This window comes from Alternaria hordeiaustralica (genome assembly GCF_023758085.1).
Source record: "Alternaria hordeiaustralica strain BMP 2776 chromosome Unknown scaffold_2, whole genome shotgun sequence".
NCBI lineage: Eukaryota > Fungi > Ascomycota > Dothideomycetes > Pleosporales > Pleosporaceae > Alternaria > Alternaria hordeiaustralica.
The window spans coordinates 1,508,417-1,533,500 of NW_026056774.1; the positions used below are offsets into that span (position 1 = coordinate 1,508,417).

Below are 25,084 nucleotides of genomic sequence, written 5' to 3' on the forward strand. Positions count from 1 at the left end.
GATGTCTATCAAGAGACGCAAAGTTCACTGATTGCTCAGGTTGTTGCTATTCGACAATTGATAGTGTAAATGCATTCGGTGCTGATCCATACGTGATGAAGTCCGCTCGCTCTGACATAGAGAGCTACATACAGAGCGACGATGTGCGCAGAACGACTTCGGTGTCACCGAGGTAAGCACCAATCCCTTGTGGCAGAATAAGACTCCTCACTGTCTTGCACATCGTCCAGCGGTCGCTTGATGGAAGCTCTGAGGGTACCAACCCTTGTCGCAGTATATTGCGCCGGAGATTGAAGTAGACAAGGCACGGTAAGGGTTATGCTTAAGTCGGAAGCCTTTCTCACATCATGCCTCGAAAGAATTCAAAGGTGTTGCACGCCATCTGTGACTTGGGATGAAAGCAAGCTCCGCGATGGTTGTCCGCATAGCCGGATTGACCCCACAGGCCGTGCGTGCCATCAGGTATATTGGTATGCGGGGCATCAGCCATGACGACTGTGTAGTGTGTAGCCATTCTTTGCTCTGATCGAGGCTGCTCTTGAGCTGGAAACCCGCAAAGCATGCGCGTTGGGCAGCTGAAAGAATGGCTATCGGGGCCTGGCGCGAGGTGCTGGTACTCGATCGGCGCGTGAGGCGTCCGTGGGCGTAGTGCAGAGGGCGTGTCGCGCATTACGTGGAAGGTATACGGCCGCGGATACCCCCACAGACAGCGTGGGTGACATGTACAATGGACGACGCCCCTGAACCAAGTTTGTTGCGCGATGGAGGTGACAGGTGCGCGATAGCAAGCCTCGCGCCACAATGCCTGTCGCGCGCGTCCCAAAGCGGTATAGTCACTTCGCCGACACGTGTCAGCTCAACCATCAAACTCACCGCTTGAGCCTCATTTCCCATCACGATCGTTCGCTTCACGTGCAAACCCGCAGTAATGGAGATCTAAGTGCAGGAACGCACCAATCATTGTTCCGCATTGTCCTAGATGCTGCACGTAGGATGCAAACGCTTATGTCTCACATTGGGTCTGCAGCATGAGCTCCACGCGCAGAGCTGGCTCCGTGGAATGACTCTTATCATGCGTGCGCGATCGTTGAGGCTGTTGACGAGGCTAGACTTGGATGTAATTCCCTTTGCTAGACCGCTTGCCGCTGTCTTCCCCATAGCGGTGTGCTGTCTGGAGTGGATCATGAACCTGGAGCCGCGTCTTCGTACCATATAGTCCGTAGTTCCCTCTTTGAGGGTGCCGTATACTACTCTTTTCCCTCGTCGTATATATCACGTATAGTTATCTGTCGAACACAGCACCAATGCCTATCATGTCGCCTCACGTCATCACTGCTTTTCAGCAGTATCTCAGATGGGATAACGATATCAAAAGACATATCGATGCGAAGACTCGGGCACGAACATCTTCCATTACACGAAGTGGTCACAGTGCCTCTACAGAATGGCAAGAGCAGATTATGTGGCGGCCAGGCCATGTCAGGAGGAACTCAGCGGGCAGTGAGCGTTCAATGTAAGGCCACAAGGATGGGTCTGAGTTGATAGGTATGTCTTTCACCTTCACTTCACGGATTCGAAGACACAAGCAGCATGCTTCAACTATCACCATCACCACTCATGAAGCCTGAAGCCATGAGAAAACCTTTTGCATGGGAATTTTCTCTTGCTCAACCTCATCCTCACACACAATCTCTGCGGATATTGTACGGCACACCATACTAACAACTACATCCAGGAATCTCTCGCGAATTCCTTCAACATGACCAACCAGGGCAGCTACAAGCGCCCAGACAACGACAAGATCAACTACCATCCCACCCCCGGGGAGGTCGTCACCAAGTTCACGGCGTACGCCGGCTACGTCAACCTACCAGTTGGCGGCTACAAGACCCTCGGTATCTGTCCTCCGGCCCAGGATGACACCCCCCTGGAGCCTACGGAGGACGATCCCTACCACGTTCCCGCCTACTTCGACCTGAGCGAGGCGCCTACATCCACACCTGAAGAGGTCAAACTCGAGTTCAACCCTCCGCTTGTGCACTACGCGGAACTCAGGGGTGGCCTCCCAATCGGCTATGTCTGGATCCCACCGAGTTCCCCCGAGCCGATGCTGCGCGAAGGCACTCCCGAGCAGGATGTCGCTTTCACCACTCCGTTGCGGCCGGCGAGGAGCATGGGTACTAGCCAAAAGCGCAAGAAGACTGTCACATTTGATCTCAGTCCCCGGAAGAAGTGCAAGCGAGATACTACCGCTGAATACCAGGCTCGCTTCACCAGCCCGCTATCGGAGGATCTATCAGATGCGCCTGATGGTCTGCTGACGCCTGAGCCGAGGGAGTTCATACCACGCCGTCGCTAGTGGGTGGGAGAAGGGAGTTGGGCGGATACTGGTAGACGAGGTTGAGTGGTAGACCAGAAGAGGAGAGATTATTACATTCGGGTTTTGGTTGATACCAGGGCTATAGCTGCTTCTTCCCATTTGCCTTCAATGCCATACCCTTTTGTCTCTTCACACCCATCAATCCTTCCAAAATGCTGACCCACAGCTGAACCAACATGATGACGATCCTCACAACCTGATCTTTCCACTCCAGGACTGGTTTCCTTCCCCTCATGAATTTGGCATCTATTACTTCCCATCCGGCATCGCCACCCAAAGCTTCTCCTACCTGCAATCCACTCCGGCATCCGTCTTCATGGAAACCATATCCTGTCCATGCGCCTGCGTACCAAATGCCTTGGTTTCCTTGGATCTCGTGGAGGCGGTCTTGCGCAAATACCATGCGCGAGTTGTAAAGCGGATGTCGGTATTGGTATGTCGCCTGAGTCAGAGCGGGAGAGGGAGGATGCGGTGGGTTGAGAGTGACGAGAACATTCTTGTAAAGGTCACGCGAGATGTGCTGCAAAGTGTTCATGTCGTAGGTTAGGCAGACGGTCTGGAGGGCGCCAGAAGAAGTAGTCAGGTTTGCGGATGATGGTGTTCTCTGCTTGGAGGTGGTGAGGTAGTTCCAGGCGGACCATGCTGTGCGTCGTTGAGGCATGAGCTGGGTATTGTTAGTAATAGTCGAGTATATTCAAAGCATTCAAGACTCACTGAAAGATCAGAATGCAGGTATGCTGTGTTTGGTGTGGTTTCGAATGCGTCCAGGATTTCCTTTTCTGTCGCTGTCGCCTCGTCGCCTAACATCCACCTCGCCTGGTCTCCATGACAAGCAAGTACTACTTCGTCAAAAGCCTCTGTCTGACCTTCTCCCCTTCCACCCAGCCTTAATTCGACTTTACCACCTTTTCTTGTTGCCGCCAGAACCGGCGTTCCAAGATGGCCTTCGCAATTGCCAGCCAGGTCCAGGACCGCATCTATGTATTTGCTAGATCCTCCTTCAACAGTCAACCAAGGTGGTCTTTCTGCTATGGTACTAAGTAGGTGGTGGTTCCACATGAACCGTACCAAAGTCAACGCCGGGAACTCCAAAGCGCACTTATCCGCGCCCGTACTCCATACGCACGCTGTCATTGGGATGAGATAGTCATCTCTAAATGCATCTGAATACCCTTCTCTTTCGAGATACTCGCCGATGCTCATTTCCGTAGCGGCGACAGCTGCGGGTGAACCTGGTGGGATGGCTAGAAGATCCAGAGCAAATTGATTGAAGCGGATGATGTCGAATATCATGCGCCAGAAGGAGAGCTTCAGCGCATTGGAAGGTTGCGCGAACAGTGAGCTGCCCGACGTTCCGGACCATTCAAAAGCACCAGCATCGCGAGATATGCCAAAGGTCATCTCCGAGGCGACGGTCTTGACACGCAACGCTGAAAGGAATTTGATGAAGTTTGCTGGACGTTCGTTAGACTTGGGACTACGTAGACATCTGGATTTGACGGGGAACGAACGGTATGTAGCGGTGTTGAGGACGATGAAGCCCGTATCAACAGGCGTGCTCTTGCCATTGTGTGTCCAAGGCACAGTGTTGGTATGACCACCAAGACGTTCCTCTTTCTCGAAAAGATGCACTTCATGCTGGGTGTTGCGAAGTGCATAGAGAGCGCTCAGGCCAGATATGCCACTGCCGACGATGGCTATGCGCTTCTTCTCCATCTTTCCAGACATGAATAACTAGCGCGTAATTATGGCGAGGATACTAACAGCCAGGTACACGGTTGGAGTTGACGCACCAGAGTGACGAAAGAAATTGAGCAAAGGAAAGCTGCTGCTGCAAAGATGCGAGTCATGATGTCATGGATTTGAAGCGAATGCCGTTTCAGTCGGCGCATGACTAGTGTCGAGGAAAAGTACGCACGCTCGAAATGTAGGCATTGTAGGTATCGTGAACTCTCAGCTGCGTGTTCTGAACGCAGGAAGAGGTCCGCGGCATTATACAGTCACTTGGCCATGGGTTCGAGACCCGCTCTCTTGTGGACACGGCAGACTAGGGCCCATGGCATTATCAGCATTATTGTGGAGCTGACTTTGCATCTTCGCATTGCTACCATGTGGAATACATGAGACAGTCAGGAACTATACGACACGGCTGATATGCAGGTGGCTCTCAAGGGGCCAAAGCAACACCTACGTAATCACAGCTTCGGCATCGGCGACCGGACGCTCGTGTTGGGTAATGCGTTGTGCTAACAAGCTGCGACAGGAGGTAGCTTCATCATATCAAGCAGGAGTGATGATATGAAGGCAGTAAAGGATGTTAGGTGGCCTTGCCGGTTGAAGGTTCCCCAGATCCAGAAGCGTAGTGGCACACGTGACACGGCAGGGATGACCTTGGCAAGTGCGTAATGCGCCTCATGAGCTCCGGACTCCAGGCTCGACGCTGCATTCACAAACACATCCAACCCAGGCCGCCATTCACACTCCAAGGACGATAGCCCCCCATAAACACCGAAGCCTACACTGCGCAATCCAGACTTGACCGCCGCCATGTCCAACCTGATCGACGCCGATGCAGGCACCGAGCGCTTCAGCGGCTACGAAGCCGAGTTGAAGCTGGTGCAGGCCGACCTGAGCCAGCAAATAGAGCAGATCAAAGAGACCAGTGGAGAGCCCCGGAAAGCCGCGATTAGCAGAGCAGAGCGCGCGCTGGAAGAAGCCGAAGAGCTGGTGAGTCGCCGCCTAAACACACCTGTTGCACATGCGACGGGCACCACCACCACCACCACAACACCAACACAATGTACAAGACCGCGCTGCTAACCCGCTCACCTCCCAGATCGGCCAAATGCGCCTCGAAAAGTCCAACATCCCCGCCAACCTCAAATCGAAATACAACGCGCGCTTCCGCAACTTCGAACACGACCTCGACACGCACAAGCGCAAGCTAGAAACCTACACGACAGACAAGGCCAAGCTCTTCGGTGACCGCTACACCGACAACCCCGAAGGCGGCGATGCGCAGCTCGAGCAGCGCCAGCAACTCCTCTCCGGAACCGATCGCCTGAACAGGTCGAGTGGCCGGCTGAGGGAGAGCCAACGCATCGCGCTCGAGACGGAGCAGATTGGCGCGGGCACACTGAGCGATTTGCATAGGCAGAGGGAACAGATTACGAATACGAGGGAGAGGCTGCTGGAGAGTGAGAGTTATACTGATCGGAGTATTAAGACGTTGAGGGGGATGGCGAGACGGTATGTTTTTCCCGCATCTTCTTTCGCATCTATCATGCAAGCTCCGGTTGATGTGGAGTCTAGATGGATGCCCTTTTGATTCTTGCGAGAGGGAATGCTAACGAGATTTTGTGCAGGATGGCTACGAACCGCATCATTACGATTGCTATCATCACCGTCTTGGTGCTGCTTATCATTGCGGTCATTTACAGCAAGTTCAGATGATTGCTTCTACGTGCGAGACGCGTTTCTGTTTGGCGTTTTGGAGCACAGTATATTGTACAGATGGGTATTGTTGGTTTGAGGTTTAGATATCGAATGGCATCCACAACTGTCGTTTCAGGGAGCAGCGTTCTGCTACATCTACAATCCGCATATTCTGATTATTGAAGCCTGTGCATTGATGTGTTTATGTATTAATGGATCTAACAATCCATATTATTCCTACTACCTGGGTATTACATTATCATCTAACCTTCTTCGCTTCCGTGCTCCCTCACCCTAATCGTGGTTGTATGCAAAGTAGAATGTAGGTAAATCCAGACACCAGTGATTAGATATTACATATTTTGAGCGTAAAAGAGAGAATGTATGACAGAAATGCTCTAGAGAAGGAATGGCTGATGTGAAAATGCAAGATAACAAGTCTAAAGCGAACTTGTAGTAAAAGATGCGATGCTTAGGATGCACGCGTGGAAACAGGACAAAGTGTCGTTTCAAGATGTCGTCCAGCGTGGTGTGTAGCAGGGGTACATTAAGTAAGGGGCCCGGATCCTTTGTCGGCGCGGTGTTGACGGGGCTATTACCCGCGCCCGAGGCGGACGTTGTGTCTCTCCAATGACATGGCCTCAGCACGTGTGCGGCCATCGTGGTTGTCATCGGTGATGTGGTGGTGTAACGAGTGTGGCGATGACATGTCGTAGTCAAAAGCGACTCTGATGTTGCCGATGTTGGAGCCGCTGCATTGGCGGGGCTGAAGTAAGCCTGCTTCGGGTCGTAAGAGCGACATGAGTCGTATCTTCATCGTAGCATTAGATAATATAAGGACATGTTCTGTGGCGTCATGTTTGGATAACGAGCGTGTTGTTTAGGTGTGATGAATCGTACGTTGTTCTGACAGGCGGAAGGATCATCTAGAGTCCCGTTCAGTCTGCGGATCCAACGGGAAAAGGCGTAAGAGGTAACTGTTTATCTTGTCCCGGCACAGGCGTCCGTGGTGGTAGTGGCGATGGCGTCCGCTGACTGCTTGATTGCCGGGCACTAGGACCCAGTGCCAACGGTGAAACGGTTCGTAGAGGGGCGGGGAAGGGTGGGCTAAAAGGTGTGACAGGCGACATGCGGAGAGGATCAATGCTTCCTTGGAAACGGGTAGCAGACCGTCCTCGTGGTGTGCTCTGTGTGCTTCGTCCAGAACTACTGCTTGCGTTGCGAGAATGGTTGTTGTAGCTGTGCATGCGGATTGTGGTCGGGCGGCTGTTTGTAATGGAGAAACGGCCGCTTGCGGTCCGAGAGAGCGTTGCTGGGAGTGGCTGAAGGGGCATCATGTCGCTTTGGACCGAATCTGCCCGCGGCGGAGTGTATGTCTCAAGCTTCATGGCCTGTGAGGTGTTTGGCCGCGACGATGACCGCGTGCTGGGTCTCGTCAATGTGGTGGCAGTACTGGGCCGGATGATAGTATTCCTAGACGTGTCTGGTGCCGTTCTCGCAGTGGCGGTGGGCGGACGAGTCATGGTCGTTCGTGCTGTGTTGGGTCTGGTCCTCGTAGCTGCGGTACCAGGCCGGACGCTCGCCCGTGGGCCAGCTCCAGGCTTTTGGCGCTCGATATCGAAGGCTCGCTGGTCCGTGTATTGTGCCGCTGTCGAGAAGTAATGCGGTGCTATCAGAGCGAAGAGCGGTCGCATAGCTGGTAGACATGCACAAATGATTCCAACATTCACCTCCACCGCAGATAGTGTCGCGTGATCTTTGTTGTCGAACGAGACGTCGGTCGAGTTGGCGATGTCGTCCAAGGTATACAGTCGGATGATAGAGACCATGGTACCGCTGTTGATCCGTTAGCATTGGTGATACCCGAAACTGCCTGAGTTGCCCTACCTTGCGCCCAGCACGAACATGCCCACTAAGCCTTCCTTTTGTGATTTGGGTATTTGAAGGGCCCGGACGATAGACAATGGCATGAGGAAGATGACTACGTCTTGCGCAATGTTGACACCAGCATTCGTAACCCATATGACAAGTTGGTTCATGCAGCGTCCGTTCCCGATGGATTTGTCCCATGCAAAAGCGACGGGGCTGCAGATAAAGACGCTCGAGAAAGTCGACCAGCCGCCGTAGGCTACGACAACACCCAAGACAGCGAAGCACGCTATGCGGAAGTTTCGCACAGGAAAGATACGGAGATACTGTACAAGAATGGATATCTTTGTCACAGTGAGTGTGAGGTTGTAGACCCAGACGCTCGCCCAGAATGACTGTGTGATTGTTAGTCGTAATACAGATAAGCGATGAAAGGTAGAAGCCCCTCGGTGCATATAGGTGACGCATCTGCATCACTCAATGTCGTGACGACCGTAAGACGTGCTGCAGTCAGGCACCTCATCAGGCACCTCATAACACATGAGCCGGGATATCCAAGTATACCGTCGGAGAATGATGATTTTTCTGCACTTACAATTTCCAGTCTATCTAGCTTGTCGTCTTCAATTCGCGCACCGTGCTCTCCAAGGCCATTCATCACTTGCTCCGCCGTCAGCACAGCAAGTGCGATGGAAAGAACCTATGAGTCGTCAGCAAAAGATGCACGCTGCGCAACCAGCTTCACTTACCATAGCAAAAACGATGCATGCATCTTCAGGTCCAGCTCCCCTGGATATTACCAGTCGCGTAAAAAGTCGTAGAAACACCACCAAGCCAGAAACAAGTGTGAAAGCAAGTACAATGATATTAACCCGGGTGCCAGCGGGCGTGATGCTACTCGTATCCATATTGACAGTGTTATTAGAAAGACGAGTACGTAGAACAGGAAATCTGAGGGACTCGGAGTAGTAGACCTGCGAAAATGCGCATGGTTCAAGCACTCATAATGGCTGATCCGGAGAAGGTGGTGATTGGGATGTTCAAAAGCGGATCGGGATAGGAGATGCGGTGCGAGGTCGGTACCGCAGCACGAAGTCGAACAACAGCCAATGCTAGAAAGATGGCTCGGTGTATTTCAGGAAGGAAAAGCGCTCATTGGTAAGGAAAGTCGGACGACAATGACCCCCGGGACTTGAGTGAGACGCAGGTTCGCGACGTTCATGCTGCATTTGGAAGCGCGAAGGGGACCAATATCGACAAGACTCTCCACACCATGGGCACGTTCCTGCAAAAACGACCGTCTCATACGTACGATAGTCACGGTCCGCAGATCGCTTGGTGCACTGACCTAATGCTGCCTTGTGGCGACTGGCGAGGCTCCAGGTTTGGTAGCAAAAAGGCAGAAATAGTCGAGGAAGGGGGTATAATGTCGCAACTATACCCTTAGGGCCAACTCGTGGCAGCCACGGTTAACAAGTCGCCGTGTTAGGTTAGCTTTAAGGTTGCATGGCTGAGGCCATGGCGCAGCGGAACTGTTGATGTCGCATGTCAATAACTAGATGCCGCTTTGACAGTTCTGTTTTGTTTGGAAAGGCTGTCTGTACACTGTCGAACCGCTGTGACAATGTCATGTGGCGTGTGGTGGATGAGTCTGTCGCGCGCGAACATTGCCTGAGGGGCTGTGGTTGGCCCACCAAGCCCGCGTACCTGCATGTTGTGTGCTCGAAGTGTAGCAGCTCGGATGGTATGGCGCAAGACTAATGACCCTGCTGCAGATCTAGCCGAACGCAGACCGTGCACCGAAACCTTGGGGACTATCTTACGGGTCTGAAACGGACCTAAGACCAGCGGCGCGCTCTCCACCATATAACGTTTTCTCCAGGCAATTGGCGGCTTTCTCACACAATCTTGGTAGATTTGATGACAACAGAGTTGATCGATAGGAGGCTAACCTTATTTTGGCACACCGATGAGGCCCGCACCATGCCGCTAACGGCCGAATTCGAGATCTCGTCCTGCTCTTCGACTAGGGAGCGACCGCGGCTGATCCCCGGTTGCTCGATTTCACGTCCGAGTCACACGTGGTGTAGGGTTCGGTACATGCCGGCCTCAGACGCAGGTTGGGTCGGATTGCGCACTCTGTTCGTTTACAACCTTCTCTGCATCTTGTGACAATAGCGTGTCGGTTCTGACGCTTATGACTCAGAATACGTTGAGCGAGAAGAATGCCAATATTGATGTGACCAGACTTGTAAGCGAATGCAGAGCCAGATCTCCTTGTGATGAAGCAACCTACGAAGCTCCAGCCTCGTCTATAGCCACGGTCGGCCTTAAAGTTTGTGCGCTATCTCTCTGCAGGCGGTCGGACGGCTGGAATGGTGCCAATGAAGTTTCCTTAGGACAGCGTTGCCGAGGGTTTAGACCAGTCATGCAATTATCGACAGTTGTCACATTGAAAAGCGCCGCTGGTCCTGTTGTTTCGAGGATGACCGTTGTTGGTTTGATCTGCCGGAGTCGCCTTTTCCCTTAGTCCTGTCAAACGCTGTCTTTGGAATCAGCGACAAATTCATCCATGTCGAAATCGTCTGCATAGATTTCATGCATGACCGAAAGGGAGCTGTCGCAGGAGCCAAGAAGAATTTTTGCCTGAGAACGAAAGCAACGTTGACGCGCCTCATGCGACTTGCTGGAAAGCATAGTGACTTGAATGGGGACAATGTTGTCGGCGATCCAACGCGCACGGCATGGATCTACCAAGTAGATCCAAGGGGAGCTCGGTGCTTTACGCGGGGGTCCAGGGGACATGGTGGAGAGCCGTCTGGGAGATCGTCATGTGGTAGCATCGGTGGACGCGACGCGTGATTTATACTTTTCGGCACCAAGCGCGAAGCGAAAGCAAAGCCGATCACATACCGACAGTAGGCACCCGTGGACTGCATCGTCCTAGACAACGCTGATCTACGCTCTTCATCGCCTTCATCGTATAGACCGTCTGGGTACGAGAAAACACTCTGTGAGGTGTGACGCGTGTCGCACAGCCGTAATAATATGCAGCAGGAAGCTCGCGAATGGAAAGCGACCAACCGCCTCATAGGCGACGAGCTGCGAGCGCTTGCGACGTACGGAAAGCGGTGACACATGGCGGGGGGAAGGAGCGTCGGACTTGATTACTTGTGGTGTTGAAGATGGAGCTGCATTTGCGATGGGTAAGAGTGCGCTGCAGCTGAGGTTGCAGAAGGCGCGCGAGTCGGTCGTAATGCTAGCAGGGAGATGACGGCGACATGCTGAGGTAGAGCAGGCTGATGGACACATAGCAGAGGGCGTCGCAGCAGTCATGATTAAGGCGCTGACAAACTCTTCTTCGATTGAGCGGCAAGCCGCAAAGATCAACGAAAAGCAGCGCAAAGCTAGCAATGGGTGTCAAAAATTCCCAGCCGATCCGAAGACCAACTGGAGCGGTCATAGTTGTAGTTTTCAACTAGCAAAAACGCTACCTCGGACGAATCCTCACTGGTAAGCGTAAAGCCCGAGCACTTGGATGCAGAAGAGAAAGGAGGACGAGGGGCCGGGAGATTATATACTGGCAGCCAGCGCGCTAGCACCTTGGCGCGCTAGGGTCATGTGACTGCGCACGTCCGCGCAGCAGCGGGCGAACTCCGGCAGAGGGTCTCTCACCCAATGGCACGAGCAGGCGCAACTAGGCAGCAGGTCACGATTTTCACTCTGCACAGTGTCTGCTTCATGCTCTCCTGCGGACGAGACCAACAGCAATAAATTCACGGTCGAGCTTTGATAACCCTACCTGCATCCGCTTGCAAGTCCACAATTACTCACTGCCGTAGCTGCCGCATGCCGCATGCCGTGCGATCCTCTGGGTGGGCCGACGCACCATACCCACCACGCTTGCAAGACTTTTTGTCCTGCCAAACTTGGGCATTAGGAGTGCAAGAGTAGCGTCACGAACACGGCGATACGTGCGCTCTGTTTTGGGCAGCAATCACTGCGTCGGCACAATTGGAACAGCTTCTGTGCGTACGAGGCGCTGTGCAAAGACAGTGCCGCGATCGGCAATGCGAGACTGAGGCACCAACATTCACCTGTCTAATTCTTCTACCAGAATAATCGTCGCGCACATCATATGCTGGCTTTTCGCATTGCAATTGAAGATACTCCGAAGAACGGAGTTCGAGCTGGAACAGCTGTCCAGGACTTGTGCGACGCGCTTCCTCCCTATCACCACTATGCTTCCACGGGCGAATGCGCCGCCCCTGCGTCTTTAGCTGTCTTTCGAATTACTCGCATCCATGGCGATACTATGTATCTGGTAGCAAATACGTCACTAGCAAGCAATTAAGGACTGAATGAGGCTCCAAGAGGAGTTCCGCCCTTGTGTGGTCATGCGCGTCCGAGTCAGAGTATCACCAAAGGATTCGTGATTGCATCGGAAATGCTCTCCGCGTAACTGCCGGCTGCAGTATCAACCAATGTAGGACAAGCTCGTACGTTGCGAGGCTTTGTTGTACCCTCCGCGGTGACCAACACTCGCCAACGCCAGGGTGAGGGCGGACCCTTTCTCCCTCTTCGCTTCGGAGCCAAATGCCGCCCATGTTCGAATCGAAGCTTCGCTTAGGGAGATACATGAGTATTTCAATGTAGGATTCAATACCTGTATGTGCTTACTTATTATCTATCTCGTCCTGTCTGCGCCTGCCTCCTGCGTCCATGTTTACTTCGCATCACGCCGGATCCGCTATCGCTGCAAACGATGCACCAGCTCATCGACGGATCTCATGATCAATCCTCGTCTGTACACGGCTTCATCTTCTCCGCATCCGCCAGCACTCCTTGCTGCTTCAAGGTATGGCTAGACCGCAGGAGACATCATCTCACCTCATCATGAGGTGACTATCGTCGAACATGGAAGCCTCAGGATGGAAAGAGGTACCCTGAGCACCTGAACTACCGTACCCAGCCTGAACATAAGGTCCAGGTATCGACCCTGATGCTTGACCCATAGTGTCGGATTGCGCCGATGAATTCGGCGACGGGCCTGCACGACTGTTGGAGGTCGACGATCGCACCACCGAAGGCTCCTTCCGCTTCCATAAATCCGATATATCGACGTCGTATCGTCTCGCCAGATCCTCAAAGCAGCCGATAGCCACACGGTGCGCGCGCTCTGCCACGGGTCCCTTCATCATCTGCAGCCAGCGGATCGCCTTTCTTGTACAATGGATCATCATTTTAGGCTCACAAGACGTCGATGCTGGGTATGAGAGACCGAGAAGACAGACAGAGATGGCTTGCATCATGTGATGCACGAGACACCACCAGGGACACTGCTCATACATCTGAGGGTTGTATTCCTCTGGAAGAGAAGCGACGATTGTTCTGGCAGCTTCGATACAGCTGTCCGCCATGCGCCTCGAGAAGTTTGCGTCGCCCGCATCCTTCCATGGCTGTCGCCGTGCAGTCAAGCACGGCCGTGTGAGCAAGATCCGCGCGGTGCAAAGCTGGAATCGGAGAAGCACGCGTTCCCGGGCGAACACGTCATGCGGTTCACGCAATCCTTCATGCGATCTAAACTCTGGTGGTAATGAGGAACTCCACTGATCGAGACGCTGGCTCAGAAGATGGGTATCCTGTTGGATCTCACTTGGCGACCGGATCATCGTACCCGCGGAATAAAGAGACGTGAGAATGTTTTGGGATATAATGGACAGCTGAACGACAGCTCTGAAGTAAGAGCCTGAGTTGACATCTGTTGCCCGAGACCCTATCGCCATGTGAGGAGGGTTCGCGGCGATATTTGAAGAGGCGGAAAATGTGGGCGAGTCTGATAGTGATGCAATCACCGTACGCATGCCATGTGTTGTCTCCGCTTCTCCTAGGGGTTCCTCTCCTGGATTCGTCATAGGCAATGGCACCGAACAGCACGAGTCCACAATGATGCTGGGCCGGCCAGTAATGATACTGAGAATTCTCTCAAGTGAGTACAAACTCCACCAAGTTTGCACCAACGTCTCACGTTTTGATGCGTTTGCAGAGGGGTCCTCGTTCCGTACATGGAGACCGAGAGAGTAGGCTGATCGCAAAGCCACACCGACAAGCGTCCACGCCCTGGACTGATTAGCAAGACGGCACTAACTCTCCATCCGGATTGCGACTTACCGACTGACTTGTCCAACACTTAGCCAATAAAACGCAAGAAGCCCCAAGCCTTGGATTTGCGGTACATCGGAATGTGTGGTCAGGGAGGCTTCATTCAACCCAAAAGCCCTCGCTCTTGCGTGGAACAGGTTTGCATCGCCCTCCGGCCAGTCCTTGTTGTAAAGATACGAATAGTTGGCGCCGATAGCGAAAACAAGATTCAGGATCGCCTGCCACTTGGGATTTAGACGCGGTGCCTTTCCCTCACGTAGCGCCGCAAAGTATACGCGAGTTTGTTTGACGAAGTTGCGTGGTAGAATCGGGAAAGAGTCGTGCACTCTGAGCATGTAGCATTGCACCAGATGCTCGGCGAAATCGGGTCGCGGCAGCTCATACGGATCCACGTAAAAGTTGACACTCACGTCATCGCAGTCGGCCCAGAAGCTGAATGAGCTTACTTGCTCGTTGCTGAGAACGTTCGAAGGACGGCGTTGGGACCTGGATCCGGACCATTCTCCGTCTGGTCTTTCTTGTTGAGCAAGAGCTACTGTACGCAACCACTGTACTTCTGAGCTCTTGCCAACGAATCCTGTTGACCGGGCTCCGTCGCTACTGTGTAAGTCTTCGTCCAGCAGATCCAATGCCTCAGTGTCAAGATGCTCGAAGTGCTCGAAACCGCTCGCCTCTCCGCTGCCTTGTGAACCATGACTGTCGACGTCTGGTTGCGAGGGGATTGGGGTCGGAGTACGCCTCTGTTCTGACAGGTCTTCATCCATCTAGCCCATGTCAGCTTTCTAGTCTTTCCCTTTCGCGTCTTGTGCATAAGATCTATCAGGACCCAACTCACATCTTCCAGAATGTCGGCAATCCTTTCCCCATCCTCGGTGCTTACCCGGTCCCTTAACTGCGTTAGGAAGTCGGTTAATTGGTGGCATTGTTCAGTGACGCTGGGAATGTCAGCAATGCAAACATAATTTCCAGGGGAGACTGGACAGACATTTTCAATCGATCTTTCCGGGGCAAAATGTAGACGCATTCGCGATTCGTGGTCGCACAATGCTTGCACCTTGGCTTCTCGCCCGTGCATTTGATCTTGTGGGAGCGACACTAAAAATGCCGCTGTCAGAAGCCGTACCAAATTCAAAAAACACTGGCCTATCGGAAAGCCCATCGGCTGAGACTCCTGGTTAAACCAGGAGTTGTGTAAAATCGAGCACCCGTCATCGGCACAAAAATCTCGTACGCGATTCAGACTTACACCAGTACAGGCCCGTGGGACTCGACGCCTGTCCTTCAGTCCACTTTGTCTTTGCTCGACTCTCTGCAGCCGTGGAATCGCAACTTTCTGTTGCCCGAACAAAGGGGAGCCATAGTTTCCTTGGTAATGATGCTCCGGGATGTTCGATGCCATGATCCAGGGCAGTTTACCATGGATCGACGTGGGATGTTGTTCGAAAGACCGAACGTAATTCCAAAACAGAAGAAGACGACGCGGCAAGGGAGCGAGTAATGTGAGAACCCCAGACTACGGCGGCTACCCGAGATCACCTTCGACCGCATTGAGGCTTCAGGTGAGCGTCTACTGCCAATCCGGATATGGACATGCAGCCTTACCCACTTGATCTCACATGTACCCTGAATTGTACGCATACACGCTTACAGCTGGATGTCTGTTGAGCTAAGGTTTGCGGTTCTTCTCAGTCCCTCGGAAATCCCGTCGGGATGCTTCACCGTGGCCAATAAGCGCCTGGCTTCTCCCCAGCCCTGGCCCTCCGATCCCAATCATCAGAATTATTGTGGGTTGATGTCACTCTTTCCCTGTTATTGGTGTCCTATAGAACATCATCCAACGGTGATTTCCTCTATTTCAACTTCATGAAAGCTTTGCCACCCACAAATTCCAGTCGCCAACCGATTTCCCAGCGACAAGCTGCGCGGCTGCGTGTCAACCAGGATACCCATTCAGGACTTTGGCTTCCCAGGGCGTTGTGGTCGGACCACTTCGCATGCGGCCACCAACTTCTACAGTACCGCTTTTGCCATAGACTAGGATTCTATGTGTTTACGGGAAAGTCGATCGACATGCAGAACTTAATGCCAAATCTTACATGTGGACTATTTGGCATTGCGTATACGATCCAGGCGGAAAATACAATTCCGATATCCCTCATAGGATAAGAGTAGTAGCTGGACCACGTAATGCTTGCTCAGCAATTGTGGGAGCATGCAAATCATACTCTCGTGGGTCCTAGCTGCCAGCCTCCAACCCTGCAACACAACCAGACGTGTCAGTGGTGTTGCGGGGCAGCTGACTCGTTCGACAGAGTCGAATGGCACTACTATTCTTACTTTGAGCCTGGAACGTACGCCAGCTTGAAGTTGAAGGACGAGTCGGCTTTGCGGCACAGTAATACCGGATAACGAGAAAGTATGTACTTGTCACTTACATATGCCGACCGTTGATCGTCAAGTTCAGGTATGTCGCTCTTTACTCGAATTGACTAGTTACCCTAGCTAGCGCAACGAGAGTCAATCTAAAGAAGCACACCCTCTGCCCCGTTGTCATATCTGAGGAACTCGTAACGAGGAAACACCCGCGCATGCTAACACTAGGACGAATTTATCGACGTGGGGCTTTCGATCGCTGAGCCTTGTCGAGCATGGATCTTGTACAGAATTGGTGTCGTGTCACCTGCGCGGCGAAACAAGAACGTTATTCAATTGACTCAAGACCTGCATCTTGAGTATGAAACCTTATGAAATGGCAAGTTGATGCATGACGTTAGGCAGGCTACATTTCGGTGGCGTCCGCAGAACCGCCAACCAATAGTAAATTCGCCACGATCAGCCCTGCACGTGGGGTCCGTCTCTACGTGCGTACGCGCCCGCTGCAGGCACGTCGCAACGAGTAAAAAAGAATTCATGCTTTGATCTGGAAAATTTGTCAAAGGATCGCATCAACGCGATAGTCTCGTACGCTGTGTCGCTACGTCAGCCAAAAAATTTCCGACATGTCAATGTGTTTCACGCTCCGCGGACAGGCATGGCACGTAGTTTTTAGTACTCCGCGCCGATCTAAACAGACGCCCCCCAATTAGTAGACGCCCAATCTTACGACTTGTGCATATCGCTTAATTCTGTACGGTAGATACGGTTTAACTCAGTTAGCAGATTCGCGCCGTCCCACAGAAGTACGATAAGACCACAATCCTGCATCACAGGATCTTGTTCAGGATCTCGCTCTAGTCGACCTCGATCAGATCCCGAGATGCAGAACTTGATGTTGCGGTCCAGTTGTGGCTAGCCTTTCGGCAACCGGCTTTGTAAGGTTTCGGATGACAACATCTGCGCGCTCACACTTGTCCGGACGCACATCCGCCGTTCCTCCCGCGCGGTAACTAACACATACATGTCTTTCTGACACTTCCTCATGCGACCTTTTACGTCCAAGACCGTGTGCTTCCAATTCGATCACTGCGCAATACACGATCCGCTGCTTCCTACACGCAACCATCTCGCATCTGCCGGATTTTGCAACTCTCAATTATTCTGCCGTCGAGAGCATGGTGGAAACGGAAACTATAAAGACAAGTCAAGAAATCAACATACGAGCCTAGAGACGAGTCAAGATAAGCTGTGGACACCATAGTCCTCGGATCCTCCCCATTTCGAAGTAGCTGGAAGACAATCGAGGCCACCATCCCCGCACATTCCTCAACAGAGCACTTGCGACTCAGTATTTACCACCGTTTTTAGCCGTACCTGGCAACGTTTATGGGGCCAACTGCTCTCATTCGGTGGACTCATCGCATTCGCGTCTGGTGCTTATAGAAGCGATAGCGAATCCTGGTTGAGATGCAGCCACCGCATTGTATTAGTCTGTATCCAGGCTGCCACCGACACTAGTACGCAGCTCTTCTACGCTCATCACGGTAGATGCAGAAAAGCAAAGCCTCCGCAGCAGGATTCTCATGCTACGATCTTGACGAAAACAGGAAGTATTCACTAAATCCGGCATCGCGCATGGCGATTCACTTCCGCCAGTCAAAGGACCTAGCATGATACGGTAGCAGCCGCGATCGCTACCCACGTGCAGAACCACCAGAACTCTCAAGGACCCCACTGCACGTTCTTCAGCTTAAGCTTCATCCCATTCCTCGGCTTACTAGCGATCGCACCACCTACGACAACCTTCTCTTTAGGGTTTTCCATTTCCAACTCGAAGCTCCCCACAAACGCCGCAACAAGCGCCCTTAGCTCGGCTCTCGCAAATCTCTCTCCTATACAGCTCCTCGGCCCATGCAAAAACGTGAGAAAACTGTAGTTGCTGTCCGCCCCACCGTTCATCGTCGCGCGCCCCGTCTTGCTGTCGATCCAACGCTCGGGTACGCACTTTTCAGAGTCCGGGCCCCACAGCTGCGGATTGCGGTTTATTGCCCATGGAGCGATCCATACCATGGTGCCGCTGGGTATGATTTGGCCACAGACTACCGTGTCTCTGATGGCGACGCGCGCCGTGATGGGAACTGGAGGGAAGAGGCGCAGGACTTCGTTAAGGACGCAGTTAAGGTAGGGCATATTCGCCAAAAGGCTGGCGGAATTGAAGCTGGAGTCCGAGAGGACTTTTGGATCAGGGATACATTGCTGGATCTCGGAGCGAAGGCGCGTTTGAACGGCTGGGTGCTGGGCCAGTAGGTGGGACGTCCATATCAAGGCAGAAGACGTGCTTTCATGACTGTACCGGTCAGCTTTGTGCACGAGTGGACTTGAAGGTAGGGGTACTAACCCTGCGGCTAACAAGGTGAGGAGTTGATCAACCAGGTTCTTATCCGACAGTTGGCTGTCGCGTATCATGATCGACAAGATGTCACGGCTCTCGGCATCCTTATGCTGCATCTTTGCCCTCCGCTCCGCTACAAACTCGGAACAAATCCTGCGCAAATTCCTCGTCGTAACCCTGGCCCGCTCATGCAGCTTCCAGGGTAGGATGCTGACCAGCCAAGGCGGTAGGACAATGTTAGCCACATAGTACCACATCTTCTCCGCGGAGGGCTCCAGAATCTCCTCGTAGTTCTTGATCAACTCGTCATCGGCGTTCAACAGAGACCCGGTATCCCGACCCATACCAGCGAGACAGATGAGGTCCAACGTCACCCGCGATGTATACTGACAGATATCCAATACGCCATCTGGTCGCCCAAAAAGCTCCTGCCTAATCGCGCCGCAGAACTCCATCGACTTTGCGCAAAACACAGGATACAATTCTTTAACGTTCCTGAAGTGGAACGCAGGCGCTAACCTCTTCCGCTGTAGCCTGTGCTCTTCTCCTTCACTTAGCAACAAGCCCTCTCCCAGGAACCTCATCAGGAACCTTCTTGCTCGAGACGGTTTCTCGAAATCATAGCTCTTGTGCACCAGTACATCTGCCAGTGCCGCCGGCGTGGTCAGGATAAGTCTAGTGGTATGAAGAAACCCTCGCCGGAGGATGATGCCGTCGTTGGGCACTGTCTTCATGGTTTGCAGATGCCAGTCCCCGCCTGCCTGACGCTTCTTCAATAGCAACCGTCCGTGGCCGAAGAGCGGAATGAAGCCTTTGGGTTGCGGCAGATTGCGCAGTGGGCTAAGGAAGAAAGGATAGAGGACCATGTTGTAGAAGATGAGGACTGTGTTGTTGAGAATAGTAGAAGCTAGCCAGTACGTGGTGAGAGAGGTGCCCGGAAGACATTCTGCAAGCACATAGCGTGCGACGACTGCTTCAAGAGCCGGTAAGAGGATACAGTTCGCGCCGTTGAAACTCATGGTTGCGATGCAAGTGCAAGAGAAAGGAAGGAAAAAGTGAAGGAAAAAAAAACACCAGGAAAGGCTTCGACAATATTAGGTCTCTGATATCTCTGCTCCTTTTTTGCCGATTTCTTTGTCTTCTACACCTGCAGTCAGGTGGCGCATAAGATATTTTGAGCCTCACACAACATTGTCCCCGATTGGTTCGTCTTCTACAGCCGCGGTCTATCACGCAGGTCCCTTAACCGCGTAGCAACATCTCTGTTATATAATTAAACATTGAATATATCCAAGCGAAGGCGTAGCTATCGACTTGGTATTGACAAGCCTGGGCGCCGGGCGTAATAGGCAGAACTTCGAAGCATCCGGGCTTACTGTTCTTGCAGGCGCATCACTCAGCCAGCCATGAGATCAAAACATACCCACTACTGGAACGCGATTTGAGGAGTCTGAAAAGATAGCAAGATCCCTCTTATCATGAATCTCACCACTACACCACACTCTCCCCTCCCCTCAAATCACCACCCCTCTCCATCAACCCAGCCTTCTCCTCCTCACCCACCAACTTCTCCGCCAACCCTTCCTTCCCACCTTCAGGATCCAACCCAGCACACCTGAGCACGAACCCACCAATCCACTGCTCCGCCTCGAGCGAATTCTGCGTCAACGCATGGTCATCTCCCTCGAAAAGTTTTAATTCCCTTTCACCCCCACTCCCATACATGTTGTACAACCGCTCCGAGCACCGCGGACTCAACGTGCGATCCCCAGTCCCGTGAAGAAGCAATACCGGTCGTGGCGCAAGTGACCGTATACCCTCCGTTTCTGCAGTCTGACTAGCAACCGTTGCGCACCCCACGACTCTCTTGTCTTGCCCACCAATAGTGAAGACGGGTGCGCCGCCGAATGACCAACCTACTAACACGAACTTATTTATTTGATACGAGTCTTTTAGTTCTTTCATGGCGGCTAACACATCTCTAACGCAGTACTTGTTGCGCGCGGGATATCTGTAGTCTAGTCGTAACGCGGGTACAGGCTGCTTTAACAAAGCCAATTTATCGGCCAAGGAAAGGTATATAGATGATGGGCCCACGACGCCTCCTCCCGCGCCCGAAAGGAGAATTGCTGCTGTTTTGCCAGACGGCGTGGCGGATGTTGTAGGCGGCAAGTGAAGGAAGCCTGGTACAGAGCTGTCGGGTCCGTCTTCAACTGCTATGGAGAGGGGTTTTACGATGCAGGATTTTTGGGCGAGAGGTGGATGCGAGAGGCCTAGGTAGTCGTCCAGACGCGCTGGTCTGGAGGATGTGGGTGCGCGAGAGGTGGCTGATAGTGAGGTAGCGGGAGGGGACATGGTGCGTATTAAAGTGTCGATGTGGGCGAGGAAGCGTTTCATGAGGGATAGAGTAGGGGTATTGATATTATGAGTGAGGTTACATAGCTACATAGCTACAATGTAGTGTTGCCACTTGCCATGTCTTGCCTCATGCTTGGTTAGATATGATGTCACTTCAGAACTACCTCAATCAAGTGATACTGGGTTGCGAGACTGTAAACTTCATCGGCTTCTTTGATCGTTCTGCTCCGAGGATGATTTGTCTGAAAGATGCGTTGCTCCAACGAGGAAGGGGAGCACTGTAAGGGTCCGGACTAGGCCCAAGTGCGCTAGCTGATTGGGCCTTCGCTCTGTTCCTGTGACCGAGAGGAAGCACATCATCACGATGCATGCGAGGACAGCAGAACTAACGCGCACGGAAAGCTCTTGGAAAGAGAGGAAATCTTACTAAGGACTACGATTATCTCCTATGCTGTAGTACTAGCGGAGCATTGCTCGTCGACCAATTGGCCAACCTCCATCAAACGCCATGTCATGCTGAGCTTTGCGCTCTCTTATCCTAAACGCCGCTTACTTGCTGGATATATAATCCATTGAACGCCGACCTGGCCATATGACTCATGAAAACTGACCCGGGCGCCGAAGTCCTGACGGGTTGCGCCCCTGTACCCACGTTGGTGTTTAAACACCTTCATTCCGTCGTCACCTTTCCGTGGTCTCTAAGACCAGGGCCTCGGTCCCCGATTCCAAATCATCTACACGACCCGCTCCGATTTCCTCACTGCCCGCTCTACTTCTTGATGGATGCTGTGCAAGAACGGGCGAATCTGCACTATCTGAGAAGTTGCCAACGCTACTCTCGCGTACCCGTTGTGCTACGCTAGCTGCGATTTTCTCATCCAGCATGGTCACCAACCGTTCGGAATATTGGTCCAGTAATTTGACCATGACCGTCTCCTCAAAAGCTTTGGATTTTATCCTTTCCCCAATTGCCCTCGCGGTAGCCGCAAGCTCCCTTTCCACCTCTTTCGCTATCTCTGGGCTAATAGTATCACTAGTGTTTGCGAGACGTTTCCTGTAGGCTCGCAACGTCCTGCATAAACTCTCGGTCGACGCTCCGATCTTGCTAGAGTCGCTGACAGGTGCTTTCGCGCGACTTCTGGCGTCCATGGAGGCACGGCGTTTGCCGAGTTGCGGGTTTTTAGGGCTAGGTGGCGATGGGGAGCGGTTTTTGTTCTTGCGTATTGTACCCCCGCCATTCCATGCTGTTATTCGGCCTTCGCGTGAACTTGTAGGCATAGGAGATGGATCAAGTTTCGGCGTTGGAGCCAAGGAGAATTTTGATACTTTTTTACGCAGCTTTGGTGACTTACTCCCAGTGTTCGGAGGAGTCTCTTCCACGGGTGAGCGTTGAAAACGTGCTAATTCGGATTGTGAGAATACGCGTCGTAGAGGTGGCTTGTTGGATAGCAGATCCTGGTTGGAAGGCGTATTTGGGGCGAGCAAATCCATCGACTTTGATATGTCTTGACGATTGGGAGCTTGTAAAGCTAAAGCCCATGCAAATATAGTTCCGTCTACTGCTACTGTGACCAGTGACTTCTCGCCCAACTCTTCACTCACTTGCCCAGGTGTTTCCACAAGCGCGATATCAGAGACACCTTCAGTGTGGCCCCAGTCACGAGCAACCAAAGAGCCGCTTTCATCGTAAACGCGTATCGACTTATCGGTGCTCGACACACCAGCTATTAGTGGAGCGCCCCAATTACGTGGTATGTGGACTAGGGAAGATAGAACGACGGCATCCCCACCATCAGTGTCGCATGCACGGAAGTTGCTGAGACTTTGACCTGTTCGAATGTCGAATTTGTGGACCTGACGGTCGATGGTTGACACAAGCAAGACATCATCCTGATCAACGTCCCAGGCCGACGACACTGGAGTTGCCTTCAACATGATAGCGCGTGACATGACAAAAGCGCGGGTCGTTCCACGAGCCTCCTCGAGAGACAACAGTTCGCGGACGACGAGGCTTCGATCGCTGGAAGACGAGACTAGACGAGTGCCATTTCGTGAGAAGGAAACCCCGTTCACTGCTCCCACATGCTCGTCCAAGGTTTGCAGTAGATCCCAGGTCTGCTCTAATCGGGTGAACACTTGAACGGTGCGATCTCGACTGGCGGATGCGACAAAAGTGATATTCGACTCTTCGTGTATGGCGATGCTAGTGATTTCACTGGCGTGAGCCTTGAACTCTAATGTGCAGGTTTTGGTGTTGCAATTGATGAACCGTAGAACGCCATACTTGTCTCCAGCGACGAGGAAAGCGCCATCGGCAGAGACACGAACTGTCCGTAGCTCATTCGGAACGGCCTCGGGATCCTCCAGCTGCTCAAGCTGTACTTGAAGCGAACCTTTACAGGATCCTTGACTCCAGAAGATGACAGTCCCATCAGCTGCCCATGTGTAGTATGAAGCCTCGAAAACGTTCGGTTGTGTGAGACCAGCGTGTACTCCTAACACAGCATGCCCGTGCGCAGGCAATGTGTGGACGACGTTGCCGACGACGCCTTCGTCGTCTTCGGAGCAGAGTTGCGACAGTCGAATTGCTCGGTGTGCATCGACAGTAATAAGGTAGTCTTTGAGACAAGCAATTACACCGATTTGGCTGCTGTCCGTGACCGAGATGGATGGAGACTCTATGCGCGGTGGAGGCGAGGGCGGCGGAGTCAGTCTTCCAATCATATCTTTTATGTTGAAGGTTTTGAGCGCGCCTTGGCTACCGGCAATGTGTAGTCGTCCCTTGACGTCGACTGCTAGAGAACTGACAGGAAAGCCGGCATCAACCAGTCTCGAGAAGCGGTGGTCGGATTCGGTATCGTCGATGAGACATATGTCTCCCTTGTCGGAAGCCACAATGGCCTTGTTCCGGGCTATAGCGACGACGCTTGTGAATGTAGACTCCTTCAAATTCTCCAGGATGCAGTTTCTCCCTGGTAATGTCTTGTGCGTCGAGCCTGAGAGGAACGAAACATCGCTCTGGCGCGCCTTGCTAATGCGCATTGTGGCGTTGAGGTCATCGATCTTCCAGACCTTGACATGGCGGACGCCGACAGTGACGAGCTTGTTTCCCATCCATGCCATCCGATTGATGTGGCTGACGCACTTGTTGCTAGCATGTAGCGTGGCAGCTCCGGTGCGGGAGTTGATGTGCCAGATGTATAAGAAGCCATCGTTGGCTGAGCCTAAGCTAGCAAGGAAGCGCGAGTCGGGGCTGAAGGCTACGCAGTTGACGCCGAAGGTGTGATCCGAGAGGGACGTGAGGGGCGTGTCCGATGGGGCGTCTGACGAGGCAGAGAAGATGAGTACACGCGGTTTGTAGCCCGTCTGGGAAAAGTTAGGATGATGCAGCATGAAGTCGGCACATGTCTCACCTCTCCGACGGCGAAGAATTTCCCGTCAGGACTGAAGCTGACACAGGTTGCCGCCTTGATCTTCTCTTTCATGTTCCAAGCTCTGTTGCTCGGCGAGTCTGCCCAGTCGGGCGCACTGGGCGACGGCAGTGGTGAGCCCCCGAAGCCGGCGTCGCGCAACGACACGGCGGTGCGATTGCGACTCTCATTCTGGGTCGGGGTGGAGGGCCCGCCATAGATGGAAGCCGAGGGATTGATGGGGTTGGTGGTCGGGCGTGCGCGGTAGAAGCGCTGGGTGACACGGCCTTGGTCGTCTATGCACGCAATGACAGCGGCAGCACCCGCCGTGTAGCCAAAGGTGCTCGCCGACGGCAGGCTGTCAAAGGCATTGGCCGAATTGGTCGTGGTGCCGATGACCTGGCGCAAGGCAAGGCTGGCTTCGGCGCGTCCAGCCTTGACGGGCGAGCGCGGGGTCGTCTTGAAGAATGGGGAGGGAGAGGGATTGAGCTTGATGCCGGACCCGATGGCTGGGCTCATCATCCGGGGATTGGAGGGCGTAAGCGACATCGCGGCCTCCAGGTCAGTGGTGGAGGAGGTTTGCGATGGCTAGCAGACATCTCAGAAAGACGTCATGGCACTAGGCGCGCCTGCTTGCTGGGGGAGGGCGAGGTGAGGTGAATATCGCGTGGTTGGTAGGGATTCTCTGCTGCGCCTGCGGAA

At 53.0% G+C, this 25,084-nt stretch overlaps 6 protein-coding genes across 6 annotated transcripts; 2 read left to right on the plus strand and 4 right to left on the minus strand.

Annotated features, from left to right (window-relative positions):
- Nucleotides 1–1,759: 1,759 nt before the first annotated feature.
- On the plus strand, nucleotides 1,760–2,359 carry J4E84_001968 (uncharacterized protein; the record flags this gene model as incomplete). The annotated part of the gene is made up of 1 exon (XM_049384597.1): nucleotides 1,760–2,359. One exon carries the CDS (start codon nucleotides 1,760–1,762, stop codon nucleotides 2,357–2,359), a length of 600 nt encoding a protein of 199 aa, XP_049247953.1.
- Nucleotides 2,360–2,459: 100 nt separating this feature from the next.
- On the minus strand, nucleotides 2,460–4,108 carry J4E84_001969 (uncharacterized protein; the record flags this gene model as incomplete). Its single annotated transcript, XM_049384598.1, has 2 exons — nucleotides 2,460–3,044; nucleotides 3,095–4,108. 2 exons carry the CDS (start codon nucleotides 4,106–4,108, stop codon nucleotides 2,460–2,462), a joined length of 1,599 nt encoding a protein of 532 aa, XP_049247954.1.
- An 819-nt stretch (nucleotides 4,109–4,927) lies between these two features.
- J4E84_001970 (uncharacterized protein) lies at nucleotides 4,928–5,833 on the plus strand (the record flags this gene model as incomplete). Its single annotated transcript, XM_049384599.1, has 3 exons — nucleotides 4,928–5,107; nucleotides 5,217–5,629; nucleotides 5,746–5,833. The coding sequence occupies 3 exons, from the start codon at nucleotides 4,928–4,930 to the stop codon at nucleotides 5,831–5,833; spliced, it is 681 nt and encodes a 226-aa protein (XP_049247955.1).
- Nucleotides 5,834–13,851: 8,018 nt separating this feature from the next.
- On the minus strand, nucleotides 13,852–14,833 carry J4E84_001971 (uncharacterized protein; the record flags this gene model as incomplete). Its single annotated transcript, XM_049384600.1, has 2 exons — nucleotides 13,852–14,610; nucleotides 14,828–14,833. The coding sequence occupies 2 exons, from the start codon at nucleotides 14,831–14,833 to the stop codon at nucleotides 13,852–13,854; spliced, it is 765 nt and encodes a 254-aa protein (XP_049247956.1).
- Nucleotides 14,834–17,944: 3,111 nt separating this feature from the next.
- J4E84_001972 (uncharacterized protein) lies at nucleotides 17,945–19,633 on the minus strand (the record flags this gene model as incomplete). Its single annotated transcript, XM_049384601.1, has 1 exon — nucleotides 17,945–19,633. The coding sequence occupies one exon, from the start codon at nucleotides 19,631–19,633 to the stop codon at nucleotides 17,945–17,947; it is 1,689 nt and encodes a 562-aa protein (XP_049247957.1).
- A 2,020-nt stretch (nucleotides 19,634–21,653) lies between these two features.
- J4E84_001973 (uncharacterized protein) lies at nucleotides 21,654–24,931 on the minus strand (the record flags this gene model as incomplete). Its single annotated transcript, XM_049384602.1, has 2 exons — nucleotides 21,654–24,338; nucleotides 24,386–24,931. The coding sequence occupies 2 exons, from the start codon at nucleotides 24,929–24,931 to the stop codon at nucleotides 21,654–21,656; spliced, it is 3,231 nt and encodes a 1,076-aa protein (XP_049247958.1).
- Nucleotides 24,932–25,084: the final 153 nt, after the last annotated feature.